General features: G+C 45.5%; 1 protein-coding gene across 5 annotated transcripts; it reads right to left on the bottom strand.

The window, feature by feature from the left end:
• Positions 1–358: 358 nt before the first annotated feature.
• Positions 359–11,611, bottom strand: cxxc5b (CXXC finger protein 5b). 5 transcript variants are annotated; one of them, XM_027017082.2, is made up of 3 exons: positions 11,524–11,611; positions 7,131–8,171; positions 359–1,977 (listed from the first exon to the last, which is right to left on the bottom strand). In XM_027017082.2, the coding sequence occupies exons 2-3, from the start codon at positions 7,956–7,958 to the stop codon at positions 1,936–1,938; spliced, it is 870 nt and encodes a 289-aa protein (XP_026872883.2). In that variant the 5' UTR covers positions 7,959–8,171; positions 11,524–11,611; the 3' UTR covers positions 359–1,935. The 5 variants fall into 5 exon arrangements, with proteins under 5 accessions (XP_026872883.2, XP_026872878.2, XP_026872879.2 ...); XM_027017077.2 differs by lacking the exon at positions 11,524–11,611 and adding an exon at positions 10,494–10,937; XM_027017078.2 differs by lacking the exon at positions 11,524–11,611 and adding an exon at positions 10,610–10,937.
• Positions 11,612–16,854: the final 5,243 nt, after the last annotated feature.

Raw genomic sequence — 16,854 nt, 5'->3', positions numbered from 1 at the left:
AGTGAGGGACAGACAGAAGGAACCCAGAGAGAAAGTTGAAGGAGAAAAGGAACTCCAGACACTCTCATTCACTCCTACACTAGGAACAAAAATACCATCAAGTGACTGCTTTATCCCACACATGGTCTAAAATTCATCCCTGCTTGCACACACACACACACACACACACACGCACGCACGCACGCACGCACACACACACACACACACATGCACACACACACACAGGAAGGTTTGACTGGAAATGGTTTTCACCTTAATTGACTTGTCAACTCACACACTGCGTCTGATTTCTGATCTCCATTCAGACCGGCAGTTTACATGAACAACACTCTAGTTACATATTCCAGGGTCACACGGGTTTTGTTGGTACCTCTATTTATTCCAAAGCTGAGGGGAACTGCAACCTCAGAGCTGCTGATTTCTGACACAGATACATGCATTCATTTAATCTGTTTACAAACACAGCCTCCAGCACGGTGGCTGCGGACACATGGGAGTCGTCGTGAAGACCCGTGCACACTGCTGGAACCTGGCAGTCTACTGCTCCATGCCCGGGAATCCTCCGTCCAGTCTACACTGCGCAAACACGACACAACACCAGCGGAGCTAACAGAGCAGATAGGGTCGTCCGTCAAAATGGCGGCCACTGTGCGGCTGCAGGGCAGGTAGGAGGGACTTTTTCTACCGCCTCAGTGTCTAGGATTACACTTCTGGAAGAGAAGGAACATGGTAGGCTAGCAAATGGACGGCTGGAAACCTCTGGGACACGGCTAGAAACCTCCGGAATATGGCAGGAAACCTCCGGGACACAGCAGGAAACCTCCGGGATACGGCTGGAACCCTCCGGGACACGACAGGAAACCTCTGGGACACGGCTGGAAACCTCTGGGACACGGCAGGAAACCTCTGGGATATGGCTGGAAAACTCTAGGACATGGCTGGAAACCTCTGGGATACGGCTGGAAACCTCCGGGACTCGGCTGGCCAGGCTGAGGGCCAGCACTGGCCTCTGCTCCCCGCTCTGACGCCTGCACCTGTCAGCAACACCCTGATTCCGCTTGACCAATCAGGACCCAGCAGGGTGACGAGGCGTGGAAAGGAAGGATGTGATGTGGAAATGTCACCTGCGGGGCCCCTCCCCCTTTTCCATGCGCCCCAGCCATCGTCTAACAGCCACACTGTACCCACTTCACAATACAGAAAATAACAATCAAAGATTTTTTCTGCGCGTTTTGCAAAAGGGATGCTACGTTATGTTTTCCTTTGTCTTTTTTTTATCAGGTTTGATATCAAACGGCAATTTGAAAACCAAAGTTCTATGACCAACTGCGTACACACACGCCTAGTACTTCCCTCTCGAAAAAAAAAAAAAAAAACGAAAAAACAAACCAAAAAGAAGTCAAATCCAAGTCTAGGGACAGTCAGTACGAACACTGGTTCTACAACAGAGCTCAGAATTACAAACGAGCTTTAAAACAGAGTCTTACGTTCACATTCGCTAACGCAAATACAGCATTCCCTCACACGCAGACAGACAGGAACACAAAACACAGAAAGGAACATGATTGTACATTTTCTGTTTGGTGGTGAAGAGTTCCTACAGTGTCCTGTGAAGGACAAGACTCTAAATAAGACGTCAAATGGACGTCAAACGGAATCTAGACGACCAAAACAAAACAAAATAAAACAAAACAAAACAAAAAAAACCTCAACAAAACAATGACATGCTGCCATGACAGTTTATTTTTGGTTGAGAAGAAACAGCATCGTTCTCGTGTAGTGCCTTCTCTCCCCGGTCAGAGAGATTATTTGCGTATTTCTTTATTTGTGGCCAGTGTTCGCAGGCCCGTAGCAGTCCGAAGGGCGGTGGCGTCGCGGTGCTGGATTGGCAGTCTGTTATTTTAAGCTAGGCAGGAAGTCCGCACGCTCCTCGTCCTACTGAAACCAGCGGAAAGGAGCTCCAGTGGGAAGCATCACCTTGTTGGAAAGACAGGAGAGTAAGACAGGATGTGGGGAGTGGAGGGAGAAACAGGACAGCTGTGGTCAGACAGTCAGTCATTTCAGTCCAAGCTTAAACTCACAAGGTAAACAGAGCAGTGAGAAAACAGGGCAAACCTTGCCACAGTGACCCTTCCCACCTGCAGAGCGGCACTACAGCGCTGCCTCTCCCTCTCTCTCTCAGCCTGTTCCTGTGTCTTCCTGTCCCCCATTGTACCCCTCCCCCAATCCCTCTCTCTCTCTCTCTCTCTCTCTCTCTCTCTCTCTCTCTCTCTCGGGCTGCGGAGTTGGACTCTGAGCCTGTGGTGCTGGCTGAAATACTGCAGTAGTGGCGGATATTTCCCAGGCTGGCCTGAGGGTGGGTGGGGGTGGGGGCGGAACGTGGGGACTGGCACTGTGAGGCTGTGAGAGAGTCAAGGCAATGGCAGCACTTCCTGGAAAAACAAGCCCCCATCATGAGCGGAAAGGAGAAAAAGAGAGAGAGAGAGAGAGAGAGAGGGAAGGAGAGGGAGAAAGAAAAAGAGGACAGGACTCACTTCATAATGAAGTAACATGGGCAGACGATGAGTTCACCTCATATGACTTAATAGCCCCCAACCACATGCACGCATGCATAAATACACACACACACACACACACACACACACACACTTTTCAGAACACCCTCTCCTACTGTCTCATTACACTCCCAGATAGCTGACAGGACCTTGGCATGTACACACACACACTCCCGCTAACATGCGCACGCGCATACACACCCTCACGCACACACACACCTACCCCCACACACACAGACACGCACAGCGTTCCCCTTATCCCTCCCTGACCCCTCTGACAAGCCAACACAGATGGACGCTCGGTACAAGCACATGGCAAATCAGCCAGCTCAGGACCACACACACACATACACACACACGCGCGCGCACGCATACACACAGCACAAACACACATACACACACTCGCATACACACAACACAAACACACAGACTAAAAACACTCACCCTGGCCACATGCACAAATAAATTTGATACCGGAGACAGTTTTGTCATTATTTTTCTCACCGCTTGCTTTCTCTTACTAAAACACAAAAACAAACACACACACACACACATGCACAAAACACGCAGTGTCAATGTTCCTAAAATACCTCATCTGTCTGACTGTATTTCATGAGTTTAAGCTACTTGGGGAAATGGGCGGGGCCTGGATAACTCCCGCCTACTGTCTCCGCCCACAGTCATTCTGCAGCTGTCACTTGCTTAAAGTGTAAAGTGCTATAAAGGCGTTCACAGTGCACACACACGCACACACACACACATCAATTTTGTAAGACACAGTTGACTTAAAACAGTTCACATGTTCACACATACACATGATTGAACTTAATAAATCAGCACTAAAGTGAGTGAATTGTGAAATGGACACACAGTGAAAACACACTCAATCTGACTCCCTGCAGTATACACACACATAGACACACAGACACACACACACACACCTTTCCTCTGCTTGTTGATAAAACCTTGCAGGTTCTCCGATAACCATAACCTTGTAGATTCCCACCACCACATCAATATGATCCCCTTCATATGATGAAATAGATGTACACCCTGTACACACATACTAACCCGAACATGCACTCACACACACACACACACACACACACACACACACACACACACACACGCCAGTCAATACATGCATGCAGGCCCTACTGTGACATCAATAAGGGCTCTTTAAGCCATGTAAACCCCCTGCCTCCATCAACCAGCCCAGCCCAATGCCAATACTAATTCATAACACACACACACACACACTCACACACACACACACAGAAGCAGTGTAAGCTCCTTCACACACCAGCTCCATGGCCCTGGAACTCCCACTGTCTACCATCCAACGTCCACTGTCCACTATCTACTGTCCATCTCCCACTGTCCACCTCCCACCGTCCACTGTCCACGGCCCCAGCACATAAAAATGGTGTTCAGCATTCATGTGGAACCAGACACAGCTCTCACTCACACTCACACACACACACACACACACACACACACACACACACACACACACACACACACGCACACATACATACATACACAGCAACACCGTGGATTCATGTAGAAAGTTGTTAATTGCTTATATATCATCTGTTAGTGATATAAAATAAGAGTTGTGCTATTCAAAAACATGTGGTACGCACACACATACACACAAATAATACCAGTGTGTCAGAGTGTGCAAAAAGTTGAAACTCATACTGACACACACATACACGCACACACGCACACTCACACACACAAACACTCGGACACTCATGAGCCTCAAAATACTGAGAGAGGACAAAGTTCTGAGCCACGATGACACCTGGTGCTCCAGATGACAGGCACAATGACCAGATGGACTGTACAAGGCTGGCATGCACACACACACACACACACATGCTGCATTATCAACCAAACTTGTGTGTGGTCCTTTTTACATTGCACACTACTTCCAATTTCGAAAGCACTTTCTGAAAATATTCTGAAAATAACTATGAGAGAATATAACATGTTACTATAAGAGAGAATATAACATGTTACTATAAGAGAGAGCATACGTTGCAATAAGAGAGCATATAACATGTTACTCTAAGAGAGAATGACATTACTATAAGAGAGAATATAACGTTACTATGAGAGAATATAACATTACTATAAGAGAGAACATAACGTTACTATAAGGCAGAACATAACATGCTACTATAAGAGAGCACGTGTTACTATAAGAGAGAATATAACATGCTACTCTAAGAGAAAATATAACATGCTACTATAGGAGCGACTATAACGTTACTATAAGAGAGCATATAACATGCTACTCTAAGAGGGAATATAACATGTTACTACAAGAGAGAACATAACATGTTACTATAAGACGGCATATAACAGTACTATAGAAGAGAATATAACATTTTACTAAAAGAGAGAATATAAAATGGTACTATAACAAAGACTATAACATGGTACTATAACAGAGAACGCCTCTATCTTTGAGCCTAGGATTGTTTACATAAACAGTCCAAAATGAATTATAAAAAAATTTTAAGCATAGAAACTATGGGGAAGAAGAACACCATAGCAACAAGTTGTGGCAGAATTTTGGAAATGGCAGACAATCTCACCAACATTCTTTGGTATTGATATGAACTGCTAAATTACTCATGAACGCTGTCTCCACATCCTAAGTTTACTTTCACCTCAGACCGACATTTTCAGGCATCCAAGCTGAGGCAAAAATGCTCAGGCCACATTATAACCCGAGTAAGGCGGACACTTTGATACGCACTGCCGAGGATTTCACCTTTCTTTTTATCGACAACAACAACGACAGAAGAGGCACATTTCCTCAGTGGTTTAACAATAGTAGAGATTTTTTGCTAAATGTACAATTCCGTGATAGGATACAGCAAAGCAAAACAAAACCTCCGTTACGCTTCCAAGAGGCACAGAATAACACAGGCACATTGTTTTATACATGGTATAACACAGCTAGTGCACGAACTGCTGCAGTAGTCCTCAACACGTGTGCTGTGGGCAAAAACGTGGAAAACCCCGTTAAAGAACTACGGACCAGAGCTCATGTAATCTGGGACTAATTTACTGCTCTGCAATCCTTCGACTGTTTTGGGGAGTGATGTGTCATGGCTTTCCCTGGCAGCATGTTAACTCCAGCAGGTAAACAAGCCAGACAGGTTGGCGTCAGGATACAGGGAAGTACATCTTGCAACAGGTAAACAACAATTTCATGCTACAAACATAGGTGTCCGTGTTGTGGTTGTGGGTTTTCCAAGGCCATTCTGAATCAGGATGCACTTCTATGCCCTGCAGAGACCTATGAGATTTCAGACTTTAGCTGACAGAAGCTGGTGATAACTAATCCAAAGACCACTTATGAAAAAATCATTGAATACAAGCACTCACACACAACGGGCTATAAACTCCATTATTCAGAATGCTAAACCACCTTCCTACAGTGAATATGGACAGCACGGGTTCGGGTCAAACCTTCCATAACAACATACCATATTCAACCTATCAGACAATTGCTGTCGTCAAGAAAGCCCTTAATGATTTAATCAGCGGACAGGTAAAAGGGACTGGTGTCAGCCACCCTTACATTTCCACTGGGACTGACTAAATCAGCTCTTTTACTTGGAGCCTTTTCTGGATCTTTCCTATAGAAAGGCAGCATAATGGTTAGGGAAGGGAAAAATAGCCAAATATTTCCCACATTACAGCTGGGGGGTATTAGGTGTTCCCAGCCGTGAGCTGCACAGGTGAACAGTCCCATGCACAAGGAGTTTGAACATTCCCCGATGAGGTGCATCAGGTGTGTTAGAACAGAGGCAACACGCTACACAGCTGGGATGTGGAAACGTTCTGCAGGAGCGGCCTTTCTTATGAGAATGCCTGGTGCTTATCTCGAGACGTGGTGGATGTTCACTCACACCGCTGCGTTTGCAACGCCAACGTGTGAAGTGCACGCGTGATACTCCTGGTAAGATCTCTTACCTGAGACCTGTTTACTCCTTAAATGCCTACCTCCCAAGATCGCTTCTAGATCTGGGGGGGCTACAGTGCTCAGTGGAACAGGCATGTGGAAGTGCCCATGTCCCCTCGGAAACTCCAACGCACCAAAATATTTAGTCCAAACATATTTGTGTGCCACCTCTTTGAAACGCTTTCAAATGCTGCTGTCCCTGGAGCTTTGCTGCTATATTTGCAATGCTGGAACATTTGGTGCGACTCTACATATGTGTGTGCAGTGCACAGGTATCTATAGCCTCTAGTCAGTCATCGCATCTGTGATACGCAGCATTCCCTCATTCCCACCTTCTGAGAACGTCTTTATCACGGAGCTGCAGAGAGGAAGGGTGTAACATCCACACGTTTACCACCTTCATCACTCCTCGTACATTCAGATGCAACATATACTCCAAGACACATATGAAAATAATAATATGGGAATATACTAGGATCTCAACATAAAAAAACAAGCCATTTTAGCTGTAATGCTAGTTTCTGTTTCATTTGTAAATTGTGTGAGGGAACCCGTGTTACTGCGGTGTCCGTGCGGCGGGATCTTACCTCCAGTCCTCCAGCTGGCTTCTTCTTCAGCTCCTCACACTTCCTGAACTTGCAGATCTGGTGGCCGGTCTTGCGGTTGCGGCAGCTGCTGCACTGCTCGCAGTTGATCCTGCGTCGGCAGGGCGGGCACAGGCCGCAGCGCTTGCGTTTCTTCTTGCCGTTGGCGCTCGCAGCCGATGTGACCTCGCCGTGGGCCTGTCGGTGCTCAGACGCGCCCGTCACCTGTGACAGCGTGCTGTCCGCCAGGAAGACTCCGGCTGGCGTCATGATGAAGAGGCCTGGGTGGAACGGGAAGCCGGCCCCCACCCCGCCGGCACTGCTCAGCAACGGGAAGTCCGTCATGCTCCCCAGCGAATCGGAAGCCGAGACCGCCTCCACGTCCCCGCCCACTCCGAGGCCGGAGGAGTCGGGGAGCAGCATGCTGGCGCGCCTTAAGAGCTCGGCGGCCTGGGCCAGGTGCAGCCCGCTCGGAGAGTCCAGCAGGCCAGACACCAGAGCCCCTCGGTCCAGTTTGGTGAGTCCCAGCTGGGCTCTGTGCTGGGCAGCCGCTGAGTTCGGCTTGACCCCCGCGGGCACTAAGGCGCTCTGGGCGAGTCTGCTGGCGTTAGCGGTAGCGGTGGCCACGGCGGCCGCAGCAGAGCACGTGGCGATGTACTGCGAGAGCGCTCGAGAGTGTTTGAGGCTCTTGCTGAGCGGCGTGCTGATGATGCCGCTCCGGTTCCGCCTCTCCACCACGGGCGACGAATCTTCATCACCACAGCAGCTGTCCCGAGCATCCTCCTCCTCTCTAGCTTGGTTTCCCTCCATCAACCCCCCACTGCCAGACATGGCCCACAGCACGAGGGGGAGGGAGAGAGAGGGAGGGAGGGAGGGAGGAGGGGTGGAGGGCAAAGGCAGAGGGCAGCAATGTTCTCACTCTGATTGGTGCGTGAGTGAGGGTGATGCTTGCAGAGGTGAAGAGTCAGCCAATCAGAGTGCACATCTACAAATGACAGCACGCTGCACTCACAAGCATTTTCTAGGGCTGTCCGCTGTTAAGACCTGAGGGAAGGAGGAGAGAAGACAATGAATGTTTAGATCTGGTAACTCTGGATGTATATCAAAGTTTGCCTAGTTACACATCAAATGTGTGTAGGTAGGAGAAAAGTAAATTTAACTTAATTTCACCAGCTATGCTGTCTAAATACATTATGTCCTAGATCCTTAATAACTAAATGAATGAATGAATATCACTTGACTATTGTTGTCATAATAACTTGTTGTGATGCTAAGTTTGCAATGATGTCACTTTATTTCGGCCTGTCATCATTCTTGTGTAGAGATGTCAGCTAATCTGCACTCCTTCATTCACCATCAGTGTTAGATAACATATATTATACAGTAGTATCTAACCTATATTATATATATTATACAGTAGAATATATGAGATCATAAATCTTACATAGCTGTAATCTGTTGATACACATCAGCTGTAAACATTCAGTTGTACAGGATGGCAATTGCTGTATCCAGGTAAAGAATTTACTAATACAGTTAGTAAATAGGCTACACTACGTATAAAGCTACACACAAATTGTAGGCTATTATAAGACCTTAATGTTGGCGCTAGAGAAATCACAACCCGGTCAGTCTGCTAAATAAGATATGGTTATATTTTTTGCACATGTTGTACAAAACCTTAGCTTGCAGTGGTTCCTGCTTCAGCCTCAGTAAAAAGCTCTTATCCAAACGTAGGTGTGTTCGACTGCGGACTAACCGAGCCGCGAGCTGCGGCGCGAAGCCCCCGGGGGTAAGCCAAGAGAGAAATCAGACTGTCAAGGTAGCCTACCCACCTAGACACGCGAGCGCGTGCGCGCCCGCGCCACTGACGCACGCACGCACGCGCCCCAGCTTGCACGCACGGGCTCGGAGAATTAACCTTTATATAATGTGAGAAGCTTCGGAACACCAAGACTCTTTGACATTATTGAGAGCTAATTAAAGTTCCATTAAAGAGAGAATGAAAAGATGCGACTTTAGATATAACTCGAAAATGACACTTAATACCACAAGTCATATTTTCAGTCATTCTCTATGCCAGAATTAGGTATCCGACAACTGAATCAAATAGCTAAAGTATTAAAAATCGGTCACAGTACCACAGGAAAAAAAACAGACATTAGACTCAGTTAAAGCGGGTATGACACAGGTATCCTAGCGATATCAGCAGGTAAAGCAGGACAAAGACTTCTGAGCGGGGTGCATACCATTCAAATGAAGGCAGTGGGTAAATGATTGATATGACCAGCAGAGAAGTTTCTGTCAACTGTTTGGAAGGTCAACAAAAAGGCAACCAAAACTATTTAATGAAAGAATTCTTAAATGTTTAACACGAACGATCCCACGTAGGCTAAACCACAATCGGAACACGCGATTACAAAAGCGTCGCGTCCGGTCGCGTATTGCGGCAGGGGGTCACGGCAAACTCCCGCACGTAACAGCGCACGAGCGAGGGACAATAGAGCGACGGAGAGGGTTGCTCATCGAACGGGAACAATAGCTAAACGTAGGTTGCACCCTCCTAATCGAGGTGACCAAATGATCAATACCCATAAATCAAATCAGTTGTCAATCAGTTTCTTCAGGCTAATTAAAAACAAGCGTCGCGTCAGCTAAGCAGTAAGGCTACGGTAATCAACAGGGCTTTCCTCCAGAGTGGTCAAAGCCATTTTTATTTCAAACAGCCTCATGCGTGAATGGTCAAAATCCGAATATTCATACAATAGTAAAAGTTTTCCACCAACTCATCGTGGCTCAATAATCTTTGACAGGTATAATGTTGCATTCGTGCGAGTCATTTGACGCTTTTACAAAGCGAATTTCGACATACCCGTAACGTTTGAGGCTAATATCATTATATGAACATTTGCTATATCGATTCTTCCGCTAATCGACTGAACGCAAAAAAAAATGCTATTCTATTATCTGTTTACAGATATAACAACGTCTCAAATTAGGCGTAAACTGAAAACAAGGAATATGCATAATTTCTCCTTGTGTCCCTCTGGTCACATCGCCAAAGTTACATGTCTGACTTCTGCTCAAAATGTCAGCCACTTGTAACGCTCATTAGTCATCTTAAAGTCAAACCAAAATCTCTTTTGTCTCCATCGCTGCTCTGAGACCGAGGTGTCTGTGGTGACAACACTCGGTATGCGCCAACATCTAGGTGGCGAAATGAAATGACATTCTTTCGATATTCTTTCGCAACTTGGTCTTCTAGATGTCATTCTAACTTTGAGCAGTCTTCAACAAAGTATGATTCCCCCTCCCTTCGATATATCTGCATATTTGCAAACATAGGCCCTTTTCATTCGCACCTACCAACGCGTCGGTGAGCCGAGGGGAGTGTTTCGACTGTCCGAGTGGTCCGGCTTCTCTCCCGCTGCGGAGATTTAGAGAGGGAAAAAAACCGAGGAAGAGACCAACAAAACACTCACCCGAATGAAATATTCGAGCTTTTCTCTTCGGTATTCACGAAAGAGAAGCAAACGCTCGAGGTACCGTCAGAACGTACTTTGTCCGAATATGAGCGCGTGGGCTCCTCCAACCCTTCGCTTCTCGCTATCCCACCTCCACATCCCCGCTCGCGGAGAAGAACATGCAAACACATTTCATAGATTTTTGGAGCTTCACACAAAAACCGAAGTGGACTTTCCGTCGTCGAGAGACGCGGAAAAAACAGACGACAACTCGTTAAACGGTGTTCTTAAATCAGGGTGATAAGGAGCTCACTTGTGGGGAATAGTGCCTCTGCATGCGCGTGCAGTGCAGCCTAATGAATGAAGTATAGTTATGAGAGAGAGAGAGAGCACTTAGCATGGATAGGTTGGAGGCTGCTCATTGTTGACATTATTCTTGATGGCTGTTGGCTGAGCACAGCAGATTTTTTTTTCCCTACAGGAGCCACATTGATTTGTTACAGGCTACCTCTTTAAGACAGAACTTTTGCACATGCATGCTTTCCAGGAACTTTGACACTGCGATTCGCATCTATTATAATATGCAAAGTGGATCCGTGATTTTAACATGAGCGCCTGTAATGTTGGCAGGGTCGACAAGGAAAAGCAGAGGCAATATGACCGTAACGCAAAACAGTAGCTATAATTATGTAATTCGAAACATATGTTAATATGCAATTATGTTTATAAAAACATTAGGAAGCCATATGCATGTCTCTCAAATCTGATTGGAGACAGACATGGCTTTTTGTGCTATTACTTTATTAACCTTGAAGCCTATTTAATATGATATGATATTGATATGTATTTCACTGATATTATTCACCCAAGCCAAAAGAAAAGTGACGGGGATATTACAAAGCTGGTCAGATAATATGAGCGTGAGGCCTAACCGATTTTTCACCGGTGCTTCGTGCTGCAGCGGTCGGTGTAGAGTCGTTGTTGTATATCCGTGTGTCCAGACGGCTGCCGTTCCGTTCTTCCGCTAGCTCGCTCGGACTCGGTCACGGCCACTCTTCGTCGTCAGAGGCGAGTCCACTCCACCTCTTGTGAGCGTCCTGTCTGTTTGGCAGGCGGCCAACAGAAGTGTGGGGAAGTGACACCGCCAGGGCGGCAGAAATTTTCCTCCGTTTCGGGCTCCTTCCCAATCGCAGACGGACGGACATTGGCTGGAAAGTGGAGCAGCTCGTCGGGGACAATCAATGAGAATCGATCGAGCGGCGCATTGGCCAAGGATTTAGAAACGAAAAAGGAATAAAGCAACGGCATGACTGAGTTTTTTTCCTACAATTACAAAATATCCAATAACGTAGTTTTGAAACAAAATTACTGCCAAAACACAAAGTTTGAACCAAGGTAACGAGTCTTAATACATTTGTAATAATTTCAAAATAGTTGTCGAGTGTTATGGCGTTTGTAAATCTACCCAAATATCAAATAAAGTTAATTATCAGTAGTGTCACATTGAAAGCGATTTCAGACCTTCTACACTTTATGTCTTTATGCAGTCTAATCAGCAGAGTCTGGTTCAGATTTCCTTTTAAAACTTACTACTTACAACTGAGACACCCACACACTCCAGTCAAGACGCTTGTTGATAAGATGCGATTCTAGACTGCTTAGTCAGGGTTGGAAAAAAAAAAAAAATTAGTCATCTGGTATCTCCGTCTTTTCTCCGTGCTCAGTCTTCGCTGGGAAAGGGTGCAGTGTGGTGGGGCAACACTCATACCAGCCAAACCAAAAGCAGAAGCAGCTGAGATGTTGAAGTGCTGATGCACTGAACCTGGGTCAGTGTTACAGCTCGTTTCACAATAACATTGAGCCTTACTGGGACACCTACCACTGTTCCTGAGTCAGCAGTCAATTGCGGTTTTGCCGAGAGGGCCCCAAGTTATAAATATAAATAAATAATAAACTTGAACCTAAAGTCAATTTCAATCTGCTCTTTAAATCTGCTCAGTGGTTCAGGTACTGGACTAGTAATCAGAAGGTTGCCAGTTCAAGCCCTACCACTGCCAAGTAGCCACTGTTGGACCCCTGAGCAAGACTCATAACTCTTAATTACTCAAGTTGTGTTCAGCCAGAATTGTAAGTTGCTTTGGATAAAAGCGTCAGCTAAATGTAACTAAATCACATTTATGAAGGCAGTGACACAAATGAAACATTTGGTTGAATGTCAACTGCCCGTTTGTGTCACCTAAAAAGTAGACTGGCTGATATAGTGACGAAAAATGCTGATCATGTTCAGAGTAAAGTAACATGAAGGAAATAAAAGAAAACCAAACAGGGCAAACAGTTCCATGAACTGCAGGTGTGTTGGTCAAAAATAGACTTAAACAATTTAATGTATTCAGGGTTTGACACTTGCCAAACATAGAGAAATTGCCCCCAAAAGCAATGAAAAAAAAATCTAATGGGGTTTTTTGTTTGTTTGTGTTTTACATACCTCCAGATATGTTTACATTAGTAGAAAGTCAAAGGATGCTTTCAGGTCCAGTGTCTACTGCCAACTGTGGGAGCAACCATGGTGGGTATCTTGTAGGGGTCATTCATGGTGGGGGTATCTCTTAGGGGTCATCTATGATTGGTATCTTGTAGGGGTTATCCATGGTGGGGGTATCTCGTAGTGGTCATCTATGGTTGGTATCTTGTAGGGGTTATCCATGGTGGGAGTTTCTCGTAGAGGTCATCCATGGTGGGGGTATCTCATAGTGGTCATCTATGGTTGGTATCTCATAGGGGTCATCCATGGCGGGGGTATCTCATAGAGGTCATCCATGGTGTGGGTATCTCGGAGAGGTCATGCTGGTGTGTGTATCTCATAGGGGTCATCCATGGTGTGGCTATCTTGTAGGGATCATGGACTGGACGATTGCTATGCATGCTTGAGTAAAGGTCATATGAGGGCATTTTCCTGGGCCAGGGGCATTACATGGTGCAAACACTCACCCTTTATTACGTCTCCATATTCCTGTAAAATAATGCTTCCGCACTCACAGCATGATTTCACGATCACCAGGGTAGAAGCAAAAACCTTCCACGACCTTCCAAATCATCCAGTGTAAGCAAAATTTAACAGTCAGATCAGGAACACAAAGTGAAAAATTACACTACCTTTGTTCTTGAAGAATTTGACATTTTTCTTGTCAAAATGCAGCATTCCAACAAAGATTTGGGTTCTTCAGGAGTTAAAGGTCAGCCCCACTCTACTCGTTAGGCACCAAATATGTTGTCAGGTGTTAAAGTGACTGTCCACTATCTGCACATCCAGCAATCAAAGTCTTTTGCAGGATTATCTAGATGTGTGGCCACCTGAAAGCATCTAACACGTGCAATAAAGGAACGTGCCCTACAAGATCTGCATATGCTGCATATGCTCAAGGAGTCTGGGTCTTGGAGAAATGTAACCCACGTTCCCGAGGCACTTGTGTAGCTCATCAAAATGAAGGTGAAGTAGTGGTCATGCGATTTAATTTTGGGATAAGGAAGTAAAAGCTTCTTACACGGAAAAAGGCAGGAGTGCAGATAAAACACCCGAGTTGTCATCTCTCCAAACGGGAAGTATTGTCCTAATACTTAAGGGGATGAATAATGTTGGCTGTTATGTTCATAGCACTGTCTCCTTCTGGAGTGTGATCCTTTGAGAATGTCAACCATGTGTAACTCCTACACCTGAGAGTTACACACGAAGGCCACTCCGGTTTTAATATAAAGAAAATGCTGATAATTTTCCTTCATAAAGACTGTCACTTGATTTGTGTGACAGAATGTGGTATGTAATGGAAATAACAGTTGTTTATGTTTGCAGGTAGTCACGGTTATGAAAAATTAATAAATAAGTATGTCATTATAAGAAATCATGTAAATATATGAGGGCTAATGTGCTGTTAGCATTCGTTAAGATGTCCAACTCCCTCTCCAGTTCTGAAGGATCTTCTTGGAGGAATGATATAAAAAAATGATATCTAAAATTATATATGATATCACGATACATGTGTTTGTATCTTGTTGCCTCCCAAACTCTCTCCTCAAGTTTTATACTCATCTGTTTCGTGAACTTTGAACTAGACAACAGTTAGAGGAAACAAGAAAGACGATGAGGAAATAAGAGGTTGGTTTTGTTTTCGGGCGCAACCCCAGTCAGGAAAAATAGCTAAAACTAAGGATGCTGCCATGAGTTGCATATTAACAAGCTCAATGATTTTTGTGCAAGTTCACAAATCATTTGAACACTGACAATCGTACCTGAGAACACTTCTGATACCAACACATTTAAAAATGCGCCCATGTTTCCACATAGATGCTTTTTTTTAAATCGATTCTGTTGTCAAAAATCACTAAATAACAGCTTCCCTTTCTGTATGATCACTGAGTGTCTTGTTGCTTTCCCCAGGCCCAAAGCCACCCCCCCTCCTTGAAGCTGTCTGCGTGAGGTTTTTTAGAGGCGGGGCGGGGGGATCTAGATTAGTGTCACATGGCTTCTTCCAGCAGCCAGACTCATGACCCCTGCCACAGGAGGGGATAAAGCCCACTTGAAAGACGGAGAAAAAGAGCTGGGAGGGGGGATGGAGGAGGGGGGATGCAGAGCAAACGTCCGGTTTCACAGACGCTGTGGAATGCTGTCGGCCGGCTTCTCAAACACACAGGAATGCTGCCGGCTCCTTTTCCCCCCCCCCAAGGACCCGACGCTGGCTCGCGCTCTCCCTCTCTCTCCCCCAGTTCTCCCAGCGCTTCCCCAGATAAAACAGTCTCTCCCCCTCTCCACCTTCCTCCGTCAGCTCTCACTGTGGTTCAGTTCTTGACATGCCCACCATCCCTCACACCACCCAGCACCAATATAAATCTACATCAACTACACACTATTGCAGGCCAATATGAGATTTAAGTGGAGTTTTATATGTCTTGTATATGTTTCTTTTTTAACACTGTGTACACACAAATTAGACACACTGAAACAGTAATAATTACAACTACAGACAAGACATACATACATTATTTTATATATATATATATATATATATATATATATATATATATACACACACATACATACATATACATACATACACATACACACACACACACAATGATTCTGCATTGATGTACACAAGTCTATAATTAGATTTCACAAGTCATTATGAAGAATCTTCATTAGTCTCATTTATCTGGAGAAAAAAAAAGCAAGCAAGTGAGAATGAATACATCTTAATCTATGGTTCAGCAGATAAATTAGAGAAATAAAGATGACTACTCAAACACACTGCTAAACCCCTCAGTGTTTTTTATTTGTTTATGTGTGGATGTTTTCTTTCACAATATTACAAAGAATTAGGGGTGTATAACAGAAGAGGTCCACCATACCAGCAGTACTCTGTCCAAAGAACCCACAGGCCCAAACCTCAAACAAAACCCAGAGGTACTGTTAAAAAAGCCACTTGCTTGTTTCTGGTAATGGTGGCCACTAATCAAAACACACTTTAGATGTGACTTACATGTACTTATTACTCAGAGGAGATTCCGTGCTTACACTCTCAAACACACATCAGAACGCCTAAACACACGGCGGTAGCACAAATTCCTAAGTACACAGGTGCACACATTTCACAGCAGCGGCTACAGCTCACACATCTGTCCCTCTCACCTCTCAATGTGGTTGTGGTGGATTATAGCACCACCTATGGAAAGGGAGGAGGAATGTCCAGGCAGGACAAAACAGGAAGAAAAAAAAAAAAGAATGAAGAGGCCCTGTGCCACCGCTGGGGAGTTTGCGCTCTGCAATGGACTCGGAGATGCTGCGAAAGGTTTTTGAAGACAGGTTAGCTTTTGCGAGCTCTGGTCGTGATGGACAGCAGAGAAGACCCCCCCCCCCCCCCCCAAATGATGTCAGAGAGTGAGATTGGAGGTGTAATAGCGAGAGACACTTGTGCTTTAGTCTAGCCTAGCCACCTGCCCTATGGGACCTTCGGGTCAGTCAAATGTTTCTCCGACTTTGTGGCATCGGCCGTGTACTGGATGTTTTGGCTCTTTTTATAGTTGCGGGGAGGTTCCTGTGTGTCACATAAAGAGCAGCTTTGTCTTCTGACCCCAAGGCTGCATCATGGGACCTGGCTGTTTATCTGTGACTTGATGGGGCCGTGGCCAGCTAGCTTTCCTGACTACTACAGTATCAGCATAGTCACAGGTGAATCATAGCTCTCAGTGTAGGTGTAGCGGTTTTCCTCGAG

Source organism: Electrophorus electricus, chromosome 2, assembly GCF_013358815.1.
Source record: "Electrophorus electricus isolate fEleEle1 chromosome 2, fEleEle1.pri, whole genome shotgun sequence".
NCBI classification, from domain to species: domain Eukaryota; kingdom Metazoa; phylum Chordata; class Actinopteri; order Gymnotiformes; family Gymnotidae; genus Electrophorus; species Electrophorus electricus.
This window is presented reverse-complemented; position numbering and strand designations above follow the sequence as displayed.

Coding starts and splice junctions, on each gene's coding strand:
- cxxc5b (XM_027017082.2), bottom strand. CDS start 7,958: ATGTCTGGCAGTGGGGGGTTGATGGAGGGAAACCAAGCTAGAGAGGAG. Junction 1,978..7,130: donor AGCCAGCTGGAGGACTGGAG/GTAAGATCCCGC, acceptor CTTTCCAACAAG/GTGATGCTTCCCACTGGAGC.